A 22,637-nucleotide genomic window follows, 5' to 3' on the forward strand; every position below is an offset into this window, starting at 1 on the left:
TGAGGACCAAAATTAAGTTTCTATGGCTTTGTCTTTCCCATAGCTCCTACAGAAGAATGGTCAGCTGTCCACCATCAATGGCGTAGCTGAGCAAGATGAGCTCAGCCTCCAGGAGGGTGACCTGAATGGCCAGGAAGGAGCCCGGAACGGTCAAGGAGCCCTAAACGGCCAGGAGGAAGAAGAAGTCATTGTCACCGATGGTAAGCCGCCCCTCCAGAACTGGAAGGCACACAGCACTTGCAACAAACTTTGAACTCAGCAGAAAATACTCTGTCATACTGCCTGGTGGTGGATTGACGTTAATAGCAGAAACAATCAATTGGTTACAAAAGGAAGTACTTATCTGACCATTTGGATACCCCCTATACTTAGACCTTGAAATTATGTTTCCTTTTTCTTATCTGGAACTTGATGCTTTTTAAATTATTGTTGCTCTGTCCCAGCTCCTTGTCTGGAGTTATATGTGAGTTCTTGTTGGAAGCATAAGTCACGGTTGCTTTAACAGTATCTCTCCCTCTAGAGAGGAGCCTGCTATACTTCCTCAACTTTTTCTGATGGGCGCATTGCAAGGCACATACCCCTCTTTGCTTAAACTATGATGTGCTGCATGTTTTATAGCTCTTGAGCCTAGAGATCCTCGAGGCATGGTTAGTGAAGAGTGATCATTTGGACACAGTATTGGGATTTGATTTTTACCCATATAGGGGGTGGGGAACCACATCTTAAGGTCAGAATTGAGCGCATATGGACCAGTAAGTCTCTTGTGAAAAGTGAAAGGCTGCATGTTGAAGAAGGACCTTTGTCTACTCTGAGTTCATTGTTTCATTTAATCATAAATAAAGGGATAACCAGTAACCACTATCAAAGATATGTAAAATGATGATTCGGCATATGGTAAATTGATTCATGTAATATGAATAAGAGAGACAAATGAAGGGAAAAATCCTTTCACAGGAGATTCAACGTCGCCTCACTTAGATGAGATTCTTCAAACATGTGGAACCTGTTTTTCTTCTTGTTTGATGCCCCCACAGAGCTGCTTCAAGCAGGGAGCTGCTTTTGAAGTTGGTGGGAATACTTATCTGTATATAGCACCACAGGCACAATATAAAGTTAGAAATATACACAGTCTCACAGGCGGAGTATTTGCATGACCTAGTGTGAGAGTTTCAAATAATTTTCACCCAAGTGATTGGAATGGACCCAACTCAAATTCCCAAGTCCAAAGCTTTGTCCTTCCCGTGTTAACTTTTGAATCAAGTCAAGCACCAGCAACATGTGAGCTTACTATGGCCAAGTCCATAAGGTTAAGACAAGGCAACTTGGTGACTACCAAATGAATTGTGCGAGGGATGAGAGCTGCAGGGTTCAGGTGGAGCTGTCACTTGAGATCAGAGGGGAGATTGGGGGAGGCTGGATTTAGATGTGTCTAAACAAGGAATGCCAGCAAAAGTGAGGAGAATAATAACAGCCAGCACTTGATGTGCTTTTATTATAGAGCCCAGAGAGGTGCCTTTTGTGTGTTACCACCTTTAATAGATACAGCAACTGTATGAAGTAGGTAATATTGTTCCCAAGAGGCAAATCCAGATCAGCAGATTCCAAAACCACTTAACTGCTGCGCGCTGACTGTGCAGGGCAGGTTCGGAGGCTGGTGTGTTGGAACAGCCTGGCCCCAGCAAAGAGTTTTCATTGAAGGGTGTAGAATGAAAGCCCAGAAGGGAAAAGGGGCCAGATAACAGGGCCCTGAAAGCAGAGTGGAGTTTAGAAAGTATGTAGTGGACAACGTGTGATCACTGAACTATGCCACCAAGGGGGTGCCAGAGGCTTCTTGTCTGACTTAGCTGATCTCTAGGATGGATAAGAGGAGGGAGGGATGGGGCAGGGACACGCGTTTTTTTTCATAGAATCCCAAATAGCCTGGAAATTCTTTTTTAATCTGCGGCATGTTTACTGGAGGTCTTAAGGTTATCTTCCATTAGTCCAGTTGTGATTTCTTTTACATTTCAGCCACGTGGGTAAACACCGATTTTCACAGTGAGTGATTCAGTCTCTCCCCTGTGACTATTCCGTCGTCTCCCTGAGGTGACCCAGGCCTCTGACCATGGCCTCAGAGGTTTGAGCAAATATCAAATCCCCCATGCAGGAAGGGTGGTGATTTTTATTGTTTCTTTTTTGAGACGGAGTCTCACTCTGTCGCCCAGGCTGGAGAGCAGTGGCTCGAGCTTGGCTCACTGCAACGTCTGCCTCCCCGCACCCTCCCCCTACCCCCGGCTCAAGTGATTCTCCTGCCTCAGTCTCCTGAGTAGCTGGGACGTGCCACCACACCTGGCTAATTTTTGTATTTTTAGTAGAAACAGGGTTTCACCATGTTGGCCAATCTGGTTTTGAACTCCTGACCTCAAGGGATATGCCCGCCTCAGCCGTCCAAAGTGGTGGGATTACAGGCATGAGCCATCATGCCCCACTGTGGAAGAGTGGTAATTAATACACATTTTTTGTTTTAGCTGTTGTTTATTTATTTTGAGACAGGGTCTTGCTCTATCACCCAGGCTAGAGTGCAGTGGCATGATTTTGGCTCACTGCAACCTCCGCCTCCCGGGTTCAAGCGATTCTCCTGCCTTAGCCTCCCAAGTGGCTGAGATTACAGGCATGCACCACCACACCCGGCTAATGTTTGTATTTTTATTAGAGACAAGGTTTCACCATGTTGGCCAGGCTGGTCTTGAACTCCTGACCGAAGGTGATCCGCCTGCCTCAGCCTCCCAAAGTGTTGGGATTACAGGCGTGAGCCACCATGCCCGGCCACTCATGATTAGGTTTTATGGTTGCTTCCAGAAATCAGAATTCTACATGACAGTTTGCTGTAGTATAGACAAAGGCATAATTTGGCATGTGACACTGACCTGTAGGGTTTGGGACTCCTTTGTTTCTACCACTGTCCACTTAAATAAGAAGAGGGCTTACCCATTTTGGTCCCTGGGAGGATTGGCCCACAGTGGAATTTGGTCCTGCCGTAGATAAAATAGCAAGATCAACCAATGGGAGAAAATAATGAACAAGGACCATTCCTGCTGGAGGGTTTTTACTTTACAGTGGCAGACAATATTTAGACAAAGCCAGAGGTGACATTATTTTCCCCATCTTGACTCACTTGCTCTAAAACTGGAAATACTGGTAATTCAGAACCAACCCTCCTCCTATAATGAAAACAGAATTCTGCTTCTTTGTAAACTTTCTTAAATGTTAGAAAGAAGGAACTGCATACTAAATATTGTTTAAACTGTACAGCAGGGTCCGATATATGTAGGTTTTGGGAGGGGGCTTGATTATGTTGTTTGGCCTTCTATAAGAGCACACACAATGAGGCATGGACACAAACATTGATTTATAATGAAAATACACACAACTAATTACCTTAGTCTTGGTGAGTGGTCCCTTTCTTCTGAGCTTTGGGATTTTCAGTTTATACAAACTGCTTATATAGAAATGCAACTGGGCTTCCTCTCCCTAACTAAAAAGTGCTGTCATGCTGTGCTATTCCCAGCATTCCCAGAGAGCGCACAAGTGCCATTAGTTTTGGGAAAATCTGCTTCTGCTGAAAAGATGAAAAAAAGAAAAAAAGAAAGCTCCCTTTCCCCAACCCAAATTATCAATCGTTTTATAGTCTATGGCTTGTATGGTCTTGTCTTTGTTAAAAACCCAAACAAGAGGCTGGGCGCGGTGGCTCACGCCTGTAATCCCAGCACTTTGGGGGACCGAGGCGGGTGGGTCACCTAATGTCAGGAGATTGAGACCAGCCTGGCCAACATGGTGAAACCCTGTCTCTACCAAAAATACAAAAAATCGGCTGGGCGTGGTGGCAGATGCCTGTAATCCCAGCTACTCCTGAGGCTGAGGCAGGAGAATCGCCTGAACCCAGGAGGCGGACGGAGGGTGCAGTGAGCTGAGATCATGCCATTGCACTCCAGCCTAGGCAACAAGAACAAAACAAGAGTTTTGTTTCAAAAAAAAAAAAAACAAAACAAAAACCCAAACAAGAATGATTTTTAAAGCATTGTATCTTGGGCTGAGGCCAATTTTAGATTTAAAACTTTTGCAGGCTGGGTGTGGTGGCTCACGCCTGTAATCACAGCACTTTGGGAGGCCAAGGCAGGCAGATCGCTTAGGTCCAGGATTTTGAGATCAGCCAGAGCAACATGGTGAAACCCTGTCTCTTTTTTCTTTTTCTTTTTCTTTTTTTTAACTTTTGGAAATAAGAACAACTTTGAAAATTTAAACGTGAAATTCAATCTTAGTATCTGTTAGGCAGAGGATTTTTTTCCCCCAAACAGTTGAGGAAAATCAATTACTCAAAAAACAACACCTTATTTATTTTAATAATAGCATATTTGATTTTGAAATAAAGTGTTTGCAAAACTCATTGCCATATACAAGGAATCCAGTGAGTATCTCAGGTCTTCACACATTTGAATTAATCACTTACAACGCAGTTATTTGTTTTCTTTTTGAGATTTGCCTCTCTGCAGAATACATACAGCAAGCATTTTAAAGCATGTGAAAACCACCTTTTCTCCAACCTTCACAGGTCACATTTGTTTCTGTGAGCAAACAAACAATGACAGTCTCTTCCTTAGCTTTAGGATTTTTTTTTTTTTTTTTTTTTTTTTTTTTTTTTTTTTTAAGAGGGCCTTGCTCTGTTGCCCGGGTTGGAGTGCAGTAGTGCAATCATGGTTTAATGCAGCCTCAAACTTCTGGGCACATGTGATGCTTCTGCCTCAGCCTTCCCAGTAGCTAAGACTACAGGCATGTGCCACTGCACCAGACAGTTTTTTAAAATGCTTTTGTAGAAACAGGTTCTTGCCATGTTACCCAAGCTGGTCTCAAATTCTTGGCTTCAAGCTTCCTCCTATGTCAGCCTCCCAAAGTCTTGGGATTACAGACGTGAGCCGCCACAGCCGGCCTTAAATAATTTTTGTTCACAGAGGCTTCACACCCTTTGCGTACCCAGAGTTGAGGATATTTACACCAGCAGCAACGGAGCAGGAAGCAGCTGGGTGCTCTGACCTTGGCATTTGCCACTCTGGGGCCAGCTGCTTTAAAACTGTCAGCCAGTGACCAGATGAACCAGGCCTTGTTACGCTAATCAGAGAATGGTGTAGAGGCGGCTCCTGGTGTGTGCACGTGGACCACCACTGTGACACCAGCTGTGATCACACCCCCCACCCCCCAGGGAAAAATAAAAAACAAAAAGCCTCAAAATGCTGTCGCTTAAAGCAGAAGCCTTGGAGAGGGTGTATTTCTTAACGTTTTACAGGATTCCACTTTTCTACATCTGAGTATTTTCCCCCAGATATAGTAACAAATACAACACTATAGAGAATTTCATTTTTCTAATGGTAATTAATGTCATGGTCTGCTTTTATTAAATTTGCCATTTGAACCCACCAGCTCCTGGTGTACAATTCCTCTGGGAAGCAGAAAGGCTGAAAGGTTACCGCCAGATAATCCCAGCCCTCCCTACAGATCTTGTTACCTTACAGAAAATCCATTCTGAGTTAAAAGTCGTTCTTCTTTGCTTTGAACATTTAATAACTTTATCTGTTAGTAGGCACCCTAAGAGCTGCTCTGAGCCTCTTCAAAGATGACCCCCCACCCTATACCTGTTTCTCTGCAAGAGGCTGCTTTCTCTGCCCAAAAGGAATATTTTTATGATTTGATTCCTTTTCTATTTCAGTTTTCAAATTGTGACATCATTGGTATCTTGTTGGATGTGCCTGTCACCCACATTACAGCCCTCCACTCCTCCTTTCCTTTTCTCCACACCAGTTGTTAACATCTGGCATTTGACGTCTGTCTCTCACCCTCACTTGGTCTAAAATATAAGAATCAAGCCCAGGTGTGGTGCCTTACAACTGTAATCCCAGCACTTTGGGAGGCTGAGGAGGGCGGATCACTTGAGCCCAGGAGTTCGAGACCAGCCCGGGAAGCATAGTAAGACCCTTGTCTCTACGAACATTTAAAAAAAATTAGCTGGACGTGGTGGTGCACGCCTGTATTCCCAGCTACTTGGGAGGCTAAGGTGGGAGGATCACTTGACTTGAGCCCAGGAGTTTGAGGCTGCAGTGAGCCGTGATTGCACCACTGTATCAGCCTGGGCAACAGATTGAGACCCTGTCTCAAAAAATAAAATAAAATATAAGAATCATAAGGACGGCCGGGCGTGGTGGCTCACGCCTCTAATCTCAGCACTTTGGGAGGCCAAAGTGGGTGGATCATGAGGTCAGGAGATCGAGACAATCCTGGCTAACACAGTGAAACCCCATCTCTACTAAAAATACAAAAAAATTAGTTGGGCATGGTGGTGGGCGCCTGTAGTCCCAACTACTCAGGAGGCTGAAGCAGGAGAATCGCTTGAACCTGGGAGGTAGAGGTTTCTGTGAGCTGAGATCGCACCACTGCACTCCTGCCTGGGCGACAAGAGGGAGACTCCGTCTCAAAAAAAAAAAAAAAAAAAAAAATCATGAGGGCAGAGATTTCTTGGGATGGGGATTCGGAGGGTGGTCCATGGCAGGAGATGGGATGAGGGGGGCTGTTTTGTTCAGTGCTGAATCCTCTGAGCCTGGACCAGTAGCTGGAACAGAGGAAGTGCTCAGCAAGTATTTGAATAAATGAAGACAGAGTTTTCAGATGGAGTTCACGGTATTACATTTATAATCATCTAGGTAAGGAGGATTCGTTGGCTTTAACTCTGTATCAATTCATTTCCTGCTTAAAGACTGCGACTTTGTACGTTTTATCCAAGGCGCTCTTTCCTTTGTTGCATCCGCACTTACAAAGCCAGACCCTTTTCAGGACTGCACCATGCTGGGTTCTCACAGGTGCTTGCTGTGGGTTAGCCAGGTGTTGCCTGGAAACATGAAATCAGACCCTGACCTCCATGTGATTAAATGCGGATTCCTAGTAACACTATCAAACACAAGTGCCCAATAGACAAAGAGAGGGGTCCCCTCGCACATACTTTGGTAATTCAAATACAATATTATTCCATGACATTTTCTCAAGCTGTATCCTGTTTTGTAATGTTTTGAAGACTGGAGGGAACACACACAAAATAGGCCTTGAACTTAGGTAAAAGTACTATGCTATGCGATTTCTGGAAACTGGTTTTAATTCATTCTCCTGCTCTGCAGCAATTGTTTTTAGTGTGGCTGCACTGAAATTACTTATGTCATTGACAAATTTCTGGTACAGATATTTCACTGCCTTCATCCTTAAAGAAACACACTTATTTGTCCGTAATCAGCAGTCAAGATGTTTTTCTCTGAACTATATTCAAGTCTGACAGTGCAGTGAACTTTTCTTTTTCCTTCTGACTTAACAAAAGGAGTGAGGAAGAAGGACAGCACGACTTCTGTTCACCCTTTCTCCCCTTCATAAATCAACTAATTCTAGGGGGCTAGACACGGCTAGGACTGCTTTAATTACTATTTTTTGCGTGATCTTGGTTTGAGTACATTTCTTTATCTCATTGCAAGTCAGTTTTCATCTATGAAATGAGCATCCCCACTCGTCTCCGAAATTCTGTGGCTAATATCAATATTACTAGTTATCTGGGCACGAAAAATAAGATAGTGGATTAGTTAATGAAGATACCCAAGTGACCTTAGGCAGGCAGCAATCCACTTGGCAATTCCATTATGCCTTTTTATAAAAATACTTTTATGGCTTTTCTTTCTTTTTTTTTTTTTTTTTTTTTTTTTTTTGAAAACAGAGTCTCCCTCTGTCACCCAGGCTGAATTACAGTGGTGCAATCTCAGAATCTCAGTTCACTGCAACCTCTGCCTCCTGGGTTCAAGCAATTCTCATGCCTCAGGCTCCTGAGTAATTGGAATTACAGGCACGCACCACCACGCCTGGCTAATTTTTGTATTTTAGTAGAGATGGGGTTTTGCCATGTTGGCTGTGGCTGGTCTCAAACTCCTAACCTCAAGTGATTCACCCACTTCAGCCTCCCAAGTGCTGGGATTACAGGCATGAGCCACCGCACCTGGTCTCTAATCTGATCTTAAAAACCATTTTCTAGATTGAAGTTTTAATTTAATTAAAAAGTTCAAGAGGGAAATTTTATTCAAGAATATCTTGAAACATAATCCTCTTGGTGTCAAAGAATAAGATAAATACCTTCACAAATGTAGCCACCAAATGCTATCTTCTCATCCTCCTGTGTGTGTTCTGCTGAATGACTGGCAGTCAGTATTATGTAATAAGGATTAGTAATAGCCAGGGATAGGGGGAAGAAGTTGGTAAATGCTATAGCTGCTTGCCCTAAAGATTTTCAGTCAGCCTTGGAGATGTTACCTATAAATTTCTATTGTTCAGAGGCCACTCAAGTCCACTTTCAAATTGGGTCCATGTTCTGGCCCATTTGAGAAGGAGCCAGGCAAGTCAGCCTGTAGGCTTGCCCAAGTAGCAGTCTAAGAATTAGGCCCTTTTCTGCTGGGCACGGTGGCTCACACCTGTTAATCCCAGCACTTTGGGAGGCTGAGGCGGATGGCTCACAAGGTCAGGAGTTTGAGACCAGCCTGGGCAACATAGTGAAACCCCGTCTCTGCTAAAAATACAAAAATTAGCCCAGCATGGTGGCACGCAGCTGTAGTCCCAGCTATTCGGGAGGTTGAGGCAGGAGAATCACTGGAACCCGCTAGGTGAGGGTTGCAGTGAGCCGAGATCACACCATTGCACTCCAGCCTGGGCAACAGAGCAAGACTCTGTCTCAAAAAAAAAAAAAAAAAAAAAGGCCGGGCGCGGTGGCTCAAGCCTGTAATCCCAGCACTTTGGGAGGCCGAGACGGGCGGATCACGAGGTCAGGAGATCGAGACCATCCTGGCTAACACGGTGAAACCCCGTCTCTACTAAAAAAATACAAAAAACTAGCCGGGCGAGGTGGCAGGTGCCTGTAGTCCCAGCTACTCGGGAGGCTGAGGCAGGAGAATGGCGTAAACCCGGGAGGCGGAGCTTGCAGTGAGCCGAGATCCGGCCACTGCACTCCAGCCTGGGCGACAGAGCAAGACTCTGTCTCAAAAAAAAAAAAAAAAAAAAAAAAGGATTTAGGCCCTTTTTCTTGAAGGGACTGAGGTGGTCCACAAGGAGTGGCTCTCTGTAATTAAGCCACTAATGGAAATATGCAATTATTTTAGCTATTGTCTTAGTCTGTTCAGGCTGCTATAACAAAATACCTTATTCCAGGTAATTTGTAAGCAACAGAAATTTATTTCTTACAGTTCTGGAGGCTGGGAAGTCCCAGATCAAGGCACCAGCAGAATCAGAGTCTTGTGAGGTCCCACTTTCTCTAGATGGTGCCACGTATGTGTCCTCATGTGGCAGAAGGGCAGAGGGAACAAACTCCCTTAAGCCTCTTACATGAAGGCACTAATCCCATTCATGAGTGCTCCACCCCAAGGCTGATCGCCTCCCAAAGGCCCCACCCTCTAATACCATCACCTTGGTGATTAGGTTTCAACATATGAAATTTTTTTGTGGGGAGGGACACAAACATTCAGACTGGAGTGGCTGTTTTATTTATGGAATGAAAATCTTTTAGGCATTTTCTCAAGGACTGATTCACCTTGAGAGTAAAACAGTTTCAGTGTCACCTAATTGATAGTAACTTTTATATGGTTAAGGCAATGCTACAGTCTAGAGCACAATGTCCCTATATTATAGTGTATTGGTCCATTCTCACACTGCTGTGAAGAACTGCCCAAGACTGGGTTTAATTGACTCACAGTTCTGCAGGGCAGGGGAGGCCTCAGGAAACTTAACAATAATGGTGGGAGGGGAAGCAAACACATCCTTCTTCACCTGGCAGCAGGAAGAAGTGGAGAGCAAAAGGGGGAAGAACTCCTTATAAAACCATCAGATCTCATGAGAACTCACTCGCTGTCAAGAGAAAATCATGAGGGTAACTTTTGATTAAATTTCCTCCTGCTGAGTTCCTCCCATTAAACATGGGGATTCCGGGATTATGAGAACTGCAGGTCAAGGTGAGATCTGGGTGGGGACACAGACAAACCGTATCATAGAGAAAAGGATGCTTTGATAACGTCTGAAGATATATTCTCTGGGCTAAAATTCAACAACTGTTTAGCCTGTTAATCAAGATTTATTCCTGCATATCATGCTTTGAATTGTTTTCAAATTGCTCTGTAGTTCAAGTGTCAGTACAGCCTGATATCAGGTAGTTTTCCTCCGACCTCTACTGTTAACCAGTGCATGTATTAGTCATTCAGGTGAAAAGTGCTATGTGCTAGATTTAATTAATTGAATTGGTTGCTTTCATGTGTCTTAACATGGACATGCAATATTTAGACCAACCACAAGCACAAGGTCATTATCCTCCTGTATTAATTTGCTAAGGTTGTCATGATAAAATGCTCAACCGGTGGTTCAAACAACAGAAATTTATTTTCTCACAGTTCTGGAGGCTGGAGGTCTGAGATCTTGGTGTTGCAGGTTTGGTTCCTCCTGAGGCCTCTCTTTTGCTTGCAGACGGCCACCTTCTCACTGTATCCTCACATGGTCTTTCCTCTGTGCATGTGCACATTCCTGGTCTCTTGGTGTGTCCAAGTTTCCTCTTATAAGGACGTCTATTCCTTTTTTTTGAGACATAGTCTCGCTCTGTCACCCAGGCTGTAGTGTAGTGGCATGATCTCAGCTCACTGCAACCTCCACATCCTGGTTTCAAGTGATTCTCCTGCCTCTGCCTCCCGAGTAGCTGGAATTACAGGCGTGCACCACCACACCTGGCTAATTTTTGTATTTTTAGTAGAGATGGGATTCTACTCTTCACCGTGTTGGCCAGGATGGTCTCGAACTCCTGACCTCAAGTGATCAGCCCGCCTCGGCCTCTCAAAGTGCTGGGATTACAGGCGTGAGCCACCGCGCCCGGCCAGGACTCTTGCTCTTATTAGGGACAGGCTAATGGCCTCATTTTAACTTAATCACTTCATGAAAGACCCTGTCTCCAAATGCAGTGACTTTCTGAAGTACTGGGAGTTAGGACTTCAAATGTGAATTTGAGGGGGACACAGTTCAGCTCATAACACCACCTCCATGATTGACCCACTTTGAAAGTCAGATTTGGGACCAGAAAAGTGTTAGTAGAAGGGAGCTTTGAGGCTCTCTGAACCAGGAGCCTACCCCTGTGCAGGAGGCTCTTCTGCTTAACCACTTGAAGGTTTGCAGAGTTTTCTCCATAAAAGGAAGCCATTTATTCCCCTGGAGCTAAAATATGCCTCCCTCCAACTGTTCTTCTCTGTTCCCAGGGCTGCCTTCTGGAACTACACAGAATAAACTCACCTCCTTTTTCCACATGGCAGCCCTCTAAGTATTTGAAAACATTTATCATGTCTTTTCTTTAATCTTTTCTTCTCTAGGCAAAACATCTCCCGAGAAAATAACCTGTCTCACATTAAAAGAAAAACGCCAGGGCTTATATATATTTCAGATAGGAATGTGCTCGATGGAAGCTTGCCAAACATCACTGGGTTTCAGTTGCAGTATCCCCAGTTTTAAGAACGGTTTCTTTCTCAGACTCTTTAAAACATGAGAACAACTTAGTTTGCTTTAAGCCAAATATTATGTACTGAAAGAATTGACTGGAGGACATGAGTCATTGATACTGAAGTATGTGACTGCTGGTATAAGGGAGTCCCTTACCTCAAGGATGTTGCAAAATGAGCTAAAGTCAAATAAAGTGAAGCAAGCACCAATATATGTTGACATGGATTTCTAACCCTGGAGTGATCAGTCACCCTTCTGGTACTTCACTCCACAAGATAATTAGCATACACCCTTACACAATGCGGTAGCTAGAGATTCGAGCAAGAGAATTCCTGCTTTCCAGATAACTGTTAGCTGTAAATCAAGTGGCAGATTCATAGTGTCCAACCAAATAGTCAGGGAGCAGAGCCAGGGTCTGCTCCCAAGCAGCCTCCTGCCGAGCTCTGAGCTGCAAGCCCTGTGGCCTCACTGTGTAAGCTTAGCATTATGGACTGAAGGTTTGTGTCCCCCCAGACGTACATGTCGAAATCCTAACTCTAAGATGATGTGGTATTTGGAGGGAGAGCCTTTGCAAGGTACTTAGGTCATGAGGGTGGGGCCCTCATGAATGGGATTAGTGTCCTTATAAAAGGGGCCACTTCCCTTTCACCATGTGAGGTTACAGGGAGCAGTCTGCAGTCCAGAAGAATCTGGGATTACCAGATCCCAACCACACTGGCCTCCTGATCTCTGACTTTCAGCCTGCAGGACTGTGGGAAATAAAAGTGTTCGTTGTTTATAAGCCACTTGGTTTATATGGTGCTTTTACAGCAGCCCAAATCGACTAGGACAGTGAACAAAAAGTGTGATGTCTTCCTCATGCTTGTCAAAATCTTGGTCCTAAATATTCCCCTAATCAAGTCCATTTCTGTTGAGTATGTTGAAATACCTTCGGATTCTGTGTCAGTGTCACCTTGATAGATGTCTGGCCATTGGACTCTGAGGCTGTTTCGAGTCTTCATCCCTTATGTAGCTCATGGACTCCTTTTGGTCTTCAGTCTTCTGAATATCTTGTAATGAGGACTCTCCACGTGAATCTGTTTCCATTCAATGTGCTGGGTTCTTTAAGCTCTTTTAATCTAGAAACTCATGCACTTGGCTGGACGCAGTGACTCATGCCTCTAATTCCAGTGCTTTGGGAGGCCAAGGTGGGAGGATCACTTGAGCCCAGGAGTTTGAGACTAGCCTGGGCAACACAGCAAGACCCCATCTCTATAAAAAAATAAAAATAAAAATAATTATCTAGGTGTGATGGTGCACGGCTGTAGTTCCAGCTATCCAGACGCTCAGGCAGGAGAATCGCTTGAGTCCAGGAGGTTGAGGTTGCAATGAGTCTCACCATTTACACTCCAGCCTCGGTGACAGAGTGAGACCCTGTCTCTAAGAAAAGAAAAGAAAAACTCATGTACCTCATTTCTGGGAAATTTTTTTCCCCCATTTCCCTCTTTGTTCTCTTTCTGGGATTACAATCGGTGCTTCCTATCTGTGGGCTCCTCATTCATGGATTCTACCAACCCTCGATCAAAAATACAGGTTGATACTATATCACTTATTGTTTAGGGAAAAAAATAAAAATAAAAAGAAAAGTAAAAAAAAAAAAAAAATTTAGAGAAACCAGATTGAGTATCCCTAGTCTGAAAATCGAAAATCCCAAATGCTCCAAAAATCCGAAACATTTTAAGTGCCACCATGATACTTAAAGGAATGCTCTTGGCAGCATTTTGGATTTTCAGATTGAGGATGCTCAGCCAGTGTGTATAATGCAAATATTCCAAAATCTGAAAAAATCCAAAATCCCAAACACTTTTGGTCCCAAGCAGGGGATACTCAACCTGTATCTGGGGGGAAAAATCCACAAAATTCCGAAAGGCAGAATTTGAATTTGCCAGTCTCCCAGTACTATGTTGAATCCACCTGAATGAAGTGATGTGTAGGTGTTGCATCAGGCTCATTAATTCCAGCCAACAAGGTGCTGCTTTTATTACAATGCACTCCTGAGAAATTCATGATAAAGGGACCTTCTTGCTTTTTACAGAATGTGTAAGATTGTTTTTAGCCACCCTCCCCATGAACCAATTTTCACCCCATTGAGGGCAATATCACCCTCATTTGAGAATACATGATTTAAGGTAAGCATAATAGCCAATATTCTTCTTCTAGAATATACTCAGAAGTGTCAGTGTTTACCTTTATTTGCACCTCAGAATAACATGACTACAGGTGTAATTTTTATTCTCCCATCAGTTGAAGCCCAGAGGTTTAAATACTTCACACCTGGTCCTATAGCTAGCAGAAGGCCCAGAACTAGAAACTTTTCAGACCTTGAATCGTCTTTTAACCATACCAGAGACAGGGGTGTACAGAATTTTAAGATGAATAGAAGATACGGACCACACAGCACTAAGGAAAGAATCTGATTCCTATTCCTATGTACCTGAACAAATTTGGTAGTAGGGCAAGTTTTTTTCTTATTTTGTTATTTTTATTATTGACTAATTGATTAATTTTGAAATAGGGTCTCACTCTGTCGCTCAGGCTGGTCTTGAACTCCTGGCCTCAAGCGATCCTCCTGCCTTGGCCTCTCAAATAGCTGGGACCACAGGTGCACACCACCATACTCAGTTATTTCATTATATTAAAGAATCACACTTTGATTTTCATCTGCTTTAGATTTGCTAACTGAGCTGTTTCAGTGATTGGAGAGTTTACGTTCATGATTTAGATCATCTGAATTTTTGATAGAAAACCAAAGGTATTGCCCTTTTTCACCCTTCTGAGTTCAGGGCTTCCTGGGCAGTGCTGGGCCAGCATGTAGAGTCCATGACTCTGTGGCTAATGTGTTTGACTTCCAGTCATAAAAGTAGCAAGGCTTTATTGTGGATTTGTAAAACATAAAAAAAATGGAGACAGAAATTGTCCCGAATTCCACCATGGTTTCTTTGTTACTTTTCTTTCTGAGCTCTTTTATCATTGGCCTTAAATGTACAGGTATATATGCATTTTATTTATTTATTTATTTTATTATTTGTTGAGACAGGGTCTTCTTGCTCTGTCACCCAGGCTGGAGTGCAGTGGCATGATCTCGGCTCATTGCATTCTCCGCCTCCTGGGTTCAAGAGATTCTCCCGTCTCAGCCTTCTGAGTAGCTGGGATCACAGGTGCCTGCCACCACACCTGGCCAATTTTTATATTTTTAGTAGAGACGGGAGTTCCCTATGTTGGCCAGGCTGGTCTTGAACTCCTGACCTCAGGTGATCGACCTGCCTTGGCCTCCCAAAGTGCTGGGATTCCAGGCATGAGCCACCACACCCCACCGTATATGCATTTGAAAAAGCAAAATTGGGTTTATATTGAATAGATAGTTTATTTTCTGCTTTTTTCCTGAACAAAGAGGTTTATAGATCAATATAGGCATTTTTCAGGCCAGGTATGGTGGCTCACACTTGTACTCCAAAAACTTTGGGAGTTTGAGGTAGGAAGATTGAGGCCAGGAGTTCAAGACCAGCCTGGACAATGTAGCGAGACCCAATTTTTCTTTAAAAAAAATTAAAAATCTATATATATAGGCATTTTTCTCATAATTAACTGCTTCAAACATGTTGTTTTTGCCATAAATTCTTCTGAAAAGATAAGTATACTGTTTCCTTACTGTTACAACACTTACTCTAAATGTTATACATTCTAAGCTGTAAACATACTCACACATAAATCTATACCTTTTCATTTGGTCTATTTCATAGAATTGCCTAGGTAAAGAAATAAATATATGTGGACTCAATAAGGAGAGAGATAATATTTATTCTACATCACTTTTATTATTTGAGTTTTTAATGTTTATTTTCCCCTTGCTTTTTAAAGTGATTTTAAAATTCTCCTTTAGTGTTTCTGTTGTATCATAACAATTCCTTTGAGGAACTATTCTTCAGAGTATTTATCTTGGATTTGGAATAGCAATAACCATGTCTATACAAATATGTCCAGTTCAACTGGACCATAAAACTCAATTAGCTGATATTTATCTATGTGCATAGCATGCAGCAAAGACCTGAAAATACGCCGAGTCCAGGAGAGACTGCCCATCCTGTAGATAACCTGACAGTGTCATTCAGATTCAGGGTGTGTATAGATGGATAGACACAGACAGATATCTATCTATCTGTCTACCTATCCATCTATCTACACCTATCTAGATATAGATAGATATCTAGATAGATAGATATATCTCCTCTTTTACAGTTATCCAATTTGGAGCTGTATTTCACTCAACTTTAAATTATCTTGGAGCATTTCAAAGGAATAACAGGAAGTGAGGGCGATCTGGCTGCAACATTTGTCACCCCACTGATCGCCATGGTTGACTCGGCTGATCTGGCTGGCTAGGCGGGTGTCCCCTTCCTCCCTCACTGCTCCACGTGTGTCCCTTCCGAAGCTGCACACTTGGTCGAAGAGGACGACCATCCCCGATAGAGGAGGACCGGTCTTCGGTCAAGGGTATACAGGTAGCTGCGCTCCCCTGCTAGAACCTCCAAACATGCGCTAAAGGTCCATTTAAAGGAATAACAATGGCATCAATTCTCCCTTCTATTTCATCTGTCCTTTTCCAGCAAGAAGAAAAGAGACCCTACTGGTTTTTGGCTTCCTTACCCCCCAGGGTGATGCCAGGTTAAAGAGAAAATGAGAGGAGAGGAGGCCAGGGAGGGAGGGTTGAATTTGGTGTGCAAGTCCTTTCTTCCATTCCGTGACACTCATACTTGGGTTAAATACCTAAGCATCCTTCGAGGAAGTTGGAGAGCCTAATATTGGTTTTAATTCTGGGTATAGTGGTCCCAGTCCCCTCCCTTTCAGGAAAAAAGAGGAAAGTAGCCTGCTTTATTGCAGCCATCTGTCTGCTGGTCCCGCCTCCAGACTGCCCACTCTGAGGCCTCTCCTGTTCTCTTCCTGTGTCACTGCTTTGATTTTTGTTTTTGTTTTTTATAGAGATGGGGTCTTGCTGTGTTGCCCAGGCTGGTCTCGAACTCCTGGCCTCAAGTGATCCTCCCATCTCGGCCTCCCGAAGTGCTGGGATTATAGGCATGAGCCACCTCACCCAGCCTGTGTCACTACTTTGTGCTGCCACACTGGACCGCTGCTTCCATGTTTTAATCCTCTCCACATGTGGCTTCTGCTGCCACTTTCCCCCTCATTGCCTCTAATCCCTGTCCATTCTCAGCATCCTTTTTCAGCTCCTCTTCCTCAGGGTTCCAGGCCATTCTTATTTCATGGACATCACTCCGTTCGGGTGATCCCACAGATTCACATTTATCTTGTGGGCACTGTAACTTTGGACTCCTCCCTCACCTTCGTCACTACTGCATCCATCTCTTTTGTTCCTTCAGTCTCTTCCTCCTGTCATCACAGCCCAGGTGCCTTTTCTAAATTGCAGTAAATTCAGTGCCACCATCCCCTGCCTCAAGCCTCCAATGGTTCCCTATAGTCTTCAGAACCAGCAGCACAAAGTTATTTTTTAAAGAAACAAGCCAGCTTTCGTGAGCTATAATTCACATACTGTGCAGTTGACCCCTTTAAAGTACACAGTTCAGTGGTTTTTGCTTTATTCACAGAGCTATATAACCATCCCCACAGTCAGCTGTGGGACATGATCTTTTCTTGTCTTTTCTTTTCTTCTTTTCTTCTTTCGTTCTTTCTTTCTTTTTGGGGAGTCTTGCTCTGTTGCCCAGACTGGAGTGCAATGGCGCGATCTTGGCTCACTGCAGCCTCCACCTCCTGGGTTCCAGCGATTCTCATGCCTCAGCCTCCTGAGTAGCTGGAATTACAAGCGTGCGCCACCATGCCCGGCTAATTTTTTTCTATTTTTAGTAGAGATGGGGTTTCACTGTGTTAGCCAGGATGGTCTCGATCTCCTGATCCACCTGTCTCGGCCTCCCAAAGTGTTGGGATTATAGGCATGAGCCCAGCCGGGACATTTTCATTACCTCATAAAGAAACCCCATCCTGGTTAGCTGTCACTCCCTCTCCCGCCAAAACCCCCAGTCGTAGGTAACCGCTAACTACTTTATGTCTGTAGATTTGCCTCTTGTAGACATTTCAAGTAAATGAAATTAAGCAATGTGTGCTCTTTGGTGACTAGCTTCTTTCACTTAAAAGTTTTTTCTTTTTTTTTTTTTTTTTTTTTTTTTTTTTTTTTTTTTTTTTTGAGACGGAGTCTCACGCTGTTGCCCAGGCTGAAGTGCAGTGGCGCGATCTTGGCTCACTGCAAGCTCCGCCTCCCGGGTTCCCGCCATTCTCCTGCCTCAGCCTCCTGAGTAGCTGGGACTACAGGCGCCCGCCACCGCGCCCGGCTAATTTTTTGTATTTTTAGTAGAGACGGAGTTTCACTGTGGTCTCGATCTCCTGACCTTGTGATCCGCCCGCCTCGGCCTCCCAAAGTGCTGGGATTACAGGCTTGAGCCACCGCGCCCGGCCAAAAGTTTTTTCAATGTTCATCTATGTTATAGTATGTTTCAGTACTTTATTTTTATTACTAACCCATTTCCATTAGATAAGCTAAATTTTATTTATCTCTGCATGAGTTGATATTTAGATAGCTTCCAATTTTTGTTACTAGGAATATTATACCGTAATGAACATTGATGGACAAGTTTTTGTGCAGGTATATATTTTCATTGCTCTTGGGTATATGTCTAGGAGAATTGCTGGGTCATATAATAAATCTATGTTTAACATTTTGAGGAACTACCAGCCTATTTTCCAAAGCAGCTGTACCGTTTCCAATTTCTCCATTCCTTGTTATTGTGGTCTTCCTTGCCCCCTGCCACCTGCCCGTTTTGTAAACCAGGCAGATCAGCTTTATGTTGTTGTCTTTTTTTTTTTTTTTTTTTTTTTTTTTGAGACAGTCTTACTTTGTCACCCAGGCTGGAATGCAGTGGTACGATATCATCTTACTGCAACTTCTGCCCCTCTGGGTTCAAGCAATTCTTGTGCCTCAGCCTCCTGAGTAGCTGAGACTACAGGCTCCTGCCACCATGCCCAGCTAATTTTTATATTTTTAGTAGAGACGGGGTTTCGCCATGTTGGCCAGGCTGGTCTCGAACTCCTGACCTCAGGTGATCCACCCACCTCGGCCTCCCAAAGTGCTAAGATTATAGGCGTGAACCACCACACCCAACCTGTTGTCTTTTTTCTTTTTTATTAAGGTCATCCTAGTGGGTGTGAGGTGGTTTTGATTTGCATTTTTCTAAGGGCTAATAACGTTGGACATATTTTCATGTGCTCATTGGTTGTTTGTGTATTTTGTTTAGAGAAATGGCTACTCTAGATTCTTTGCTCACTTTTAATGGATAATTTGTTACAAAGTCCTTAACATGTCATTCAAAACCCTTTATAAATATTTTTAGTTTAATCTCCAGTATTGTCTTCCCCCCACCCCCTAACCCCCGGACCTCCCCAAGTAAACTCCGAATCTCATAGCTGTAAGGAACCCACTCATGATTGCCCAAAGGTCCAGCTCTTGGTATCTCTGCCCATGCTTGTCTCTCCCTATGGATCACCTTCCATGTGCCCCAGGCAGGGAGTGTCCCCTCATCCCTTCAGAGACCCAAGGCTACCTCAGAGGTGAGCCAAACTGGAGCTGCCCACTCCCACCACTAACTGGGCCTGTCCACTACCCCCTCCCGCCACTGGGCGTGTCCACCACCCACGACCGAGCTCCCCGAGGGCAGGGACAGTATCTAATGAGATCCCTGGGTATTTCACATAATAAATACAGAGCAACAACTTGGTAAATATTTGTTGAATTAACCATTCAGATTTGGAAAAACACACTTTCTGTCATCCACCTATGTATTACACAGCAAAACTATATAATTCTTACTATAATTATAATTCTTCTTATAATTCCTGTAATTCTCACTTTGGTTGGTGATGTCTTCCTCTAAAAATCCTGATTTAACAAAAACAGAGAATGGAAATGATAAAAGAAAGTCTCCTGCATTGGACAGTGACCTTAGGTGTCATCTTTACTCCTGCTTTTATCCTGATGGATGACTTTTCTTTGTAAATGCAGACACACAGAGGCTTGATTGGCAGCTGTGCCATGCACCCTGTCCTTGATCATTCTTAGAGGTAGAGATCAAAGGAGACCCATTGGCTGAGAGAGTCTACAACTTGCCACATGATCTATTGCTCTGCCTTGTGATTTTAATTGCCTCTTTAAGAATATCAAATCAGGCCAGACGCAGTGGCTCATACCTGTAATCCCAGCACTTTGGGAGGCTGAGGCAGGTGGATCACCTGAGGTCAGGAGTTCGAGACCAGCCTGGCCAACACAGTGAAACCTCATCTCTACTAAAAATATAAAAATTAGCAGGGCGCGGTGGCAGGCGTCTGTAATCCCAGCTACTCAGGAGGCTGAGGCAGGAGAATTGCTTGAACCCAGGGGGCGGAAGTTGCAGTAAGATGATATCGTACCACTGCATTCCAGCCTGGGCGACAAGAGCAAGACACCATCTCAAAAAAAAGGAAAAAAAAAAAAATCAAATCAGATGCATTAGCGTCTTCATGAATGTCAAAAAAAGAAGTGTTTCAGTGCCAAAACTGAACAGCAGTACGGTGACCTTTGGAAATGTTGTTTAGGGTATTAAATGTGTAACTAGTGACATTTTGTGTGTTTTTATTTTTCTTCCTACCCAGCTTAGTGAAATAGCTGCTGCTTGCCCTGTTGTTAGAATTTGGACTGATAGAAAGGAGAGGAGCTGGAGATTCATTCTGCTCTGCAAGGGCAGACTCGATTTCAGAAGTGGCACCAGATGATAGCCTGTGTTGTCCCCAACCACTGGTGCTGAGAAATGATGCAGAACCAAACCCTCAGATCCCAGATCGCCCACGGCTCCTGGGACATCTCTGGGGAAGGGACTTACTAATGTAGCCCCTGATACAACATCCCAAGATGTCTTTATCCATGATTTGCACAGCCAGGACACTCCGGGGCTGGGATTGGGAGGAGAGGAATGGCCAAGCTTCCCTGCCCCCTTGGCTCTGTGGACTCCAGAGGGATGTTCAGTACCAGCAGCATTTCACATACACCAGACTCATTATTACAATTGGAGCAATTTGTGAACTAGAGTTGAGACTTCTCTAGAGAAGATAAAAGGTTGGGAAGCTGCTCAGTGGCTCGGTCTGGGAGTCAGCTTCCAGGCAATATCTTACCGAGTCAGGACAAGGCCCATCACTCCCTGTTCCCGCCAGGCCGGGTATTTGCCAGGATGTGAAACGGAAGCCAGGTTTTTGGAGAGGCTGAAGCTGATTTTTTTAACAAGGTCCGGTTACCAGCAAGGAAGCGGCCTTCACGCTGCTCACTCTGCGCCTGAGTGTGGTGCATCGCGCCCCCTGGTGCCCAAAAGGCGCAACTACGTGCCATGCTAGCCAGCTCTCCTGGACTTCCATTTTTCCCTGATTCTCCTGTTCCTCGCCCACCCTCCTCTTTGCTGTGCCCACTGTGGTCCACGCCGAGGCTCCCCTCCCTCCTCCCTGCCCCAAGCAGTAATGAACAATATCTTCATTCTCTGAAGAGAAGCGCAATAGTAAAACTTTCCTTTTTGTTTGCGTAGGGGAAGAGCTGGTGTTAATGGGGTCAGGCAGGCAAGGCATGAAATAAGGAAAGGATGAAAGAAGGGAACAAACCCAGGGGACCTAAAGGACCTACCCTAACAAAAAATTGGCGTACAAAAAAAGTGTATTAAAATTGTGAGACTACACCAACTCATTTGTCACTTATGTCTTTACAAAGAACAAACCTGAAGCTTCTATGAGAAAGAATTGAAGTGCTCTAGGGCTGCCTGAAATCTTCGGAACTTTTAACACAGGCTTTGAATTCCGAGGTGTGTGCTTGCATGTTAGAGATGTGATCGTGTCTAAAAATTGGAACATGGCGTAGTTTGATCTAAAAGATGAGCTAACTTCTGCCATTTAGAAAAAGACCTCATGCTCAAGTCTGCTTTTGAAAAGTTACCTTGGTCAAGTGTTGAAGATAGCACTTGTTAGAAGGAACAAGTTCACTTCTAACAGCCCTTCTCAAAGAATGAGTTCAGTAAACAGCACTACTGAGAGTTGCCAATCCTCAGATCAGTGCAACGTGTGTGTATGTGTAAGACACAGATGGTGAAAATATAAAATGCTACAGATGCCAAGAAGGGAGGTGTTTTGCACCACACCAATCTTTAAACAAACAGAAGGATGCAGAATGCAGTCTTTAAAATGGAGGGAGAATTTGATGTCTGTGTGGCTATTTCCTTGAAATGATTTAAAAAGCTGAGATACAGAAGTATTAGTAAATCGGTGCCAGGAATGAGGTAACCGTTTAGATCCAATGCGGCCGCTCCAGCATCGTACTCATGCCCAGCACCCTCTAAACCCTCCCGGGACTCTGCAGAGCCCGCTGACCACTCACAGAGCCCAGCTTGGGGGAGGGCTTTAAGGTGAAGCACGTGACCCCCTGCTTGTGCAGCCCGGGCCGGGAAGTTTGCGCTCCCGAAGTCATGGAGCGCAGCAAGGGAGGGGCCAGCGCCAGCCCGCGTGTGGGTGGCTGGGTGGTGGCGTGGGTGGGGGTCCGCCTATAATTATCTGGGGAAATGCATCCGCGCTCCGTTTTTCGCTGCGGCAGCTCCGAGGGCACCTCCTGTTCTCCCTGATCCTCCGGGAGTGGCTGGGCGCTCAGTCCGCTCTGATCCCACCGAGACCACCCGGGGTTGGCAGGAAGGAGACGAGGCGTCTGCTGGAGAGGGCAGGGACCCGCTAAGCTGATCTCCTGTACAGTAGTGCTACCTAAAATATGCTGGGGACCATCACCATCACAGGTAAGGCACAGGTCAGGTCGCTTGTGTCCTTCCCAGACGGCAGGCACGGGGCACGAAAAGGGCTTTCTTCCGTCGAATGCGCGTTTGGTGGGGAGCCCGGGAGGTCAGTGGCTGGACCGTTATTGGCATTTATTTCTCTCCGTGTGCTGAGTTTTTCATCAGAAGAACATTCTCTCTTGGGCT

At 44.5% G+C, this 22,637-nt stretch overlaps 1 protein-coding gene across 3 annotated transcripts in view; it reads left to right on the forward strand.

Moving 5' to 3' along the window:
• Positions 1–22,637, forward strand: part of LOC105489035 (A-kinase anchoring protein 12) — a 122,166-nt gene that overhangs the window by 67,444 nt on the left and 32,085 nt on the right. For 2 of the 3 annotated variants that reach the window (XM_011753603.2, XM_011753604.2), the window contains one exon: positions 44–200. In XM_011753603.2, coding sequence (XP_011751905.2) covers positions 44–200 — 157 coding nt within the window. Of the gene's footprint in view, positions 1–43; positions 201–22,098; positions 22,455–22,637 lie in introns of those variants that run through there. The other variant, XM_011753605.2, reaches the window with a different exon arrangement.

This window comes from Macaca nemestrina, chromosome 5, assembly GCF_043159975.1.
Source record: "Macaca nemestrina isolate mMacNem1 chromosome 5, mMacNem.hap1, whole genome shotgun sequence".
In the NCBI taxonomy this organism is placed as follows: Eukaryota; Metazoa; Chordata; class Mammalia; order Primates; family Cercopithecidae; genus Macaca; species Macaca nemestrina.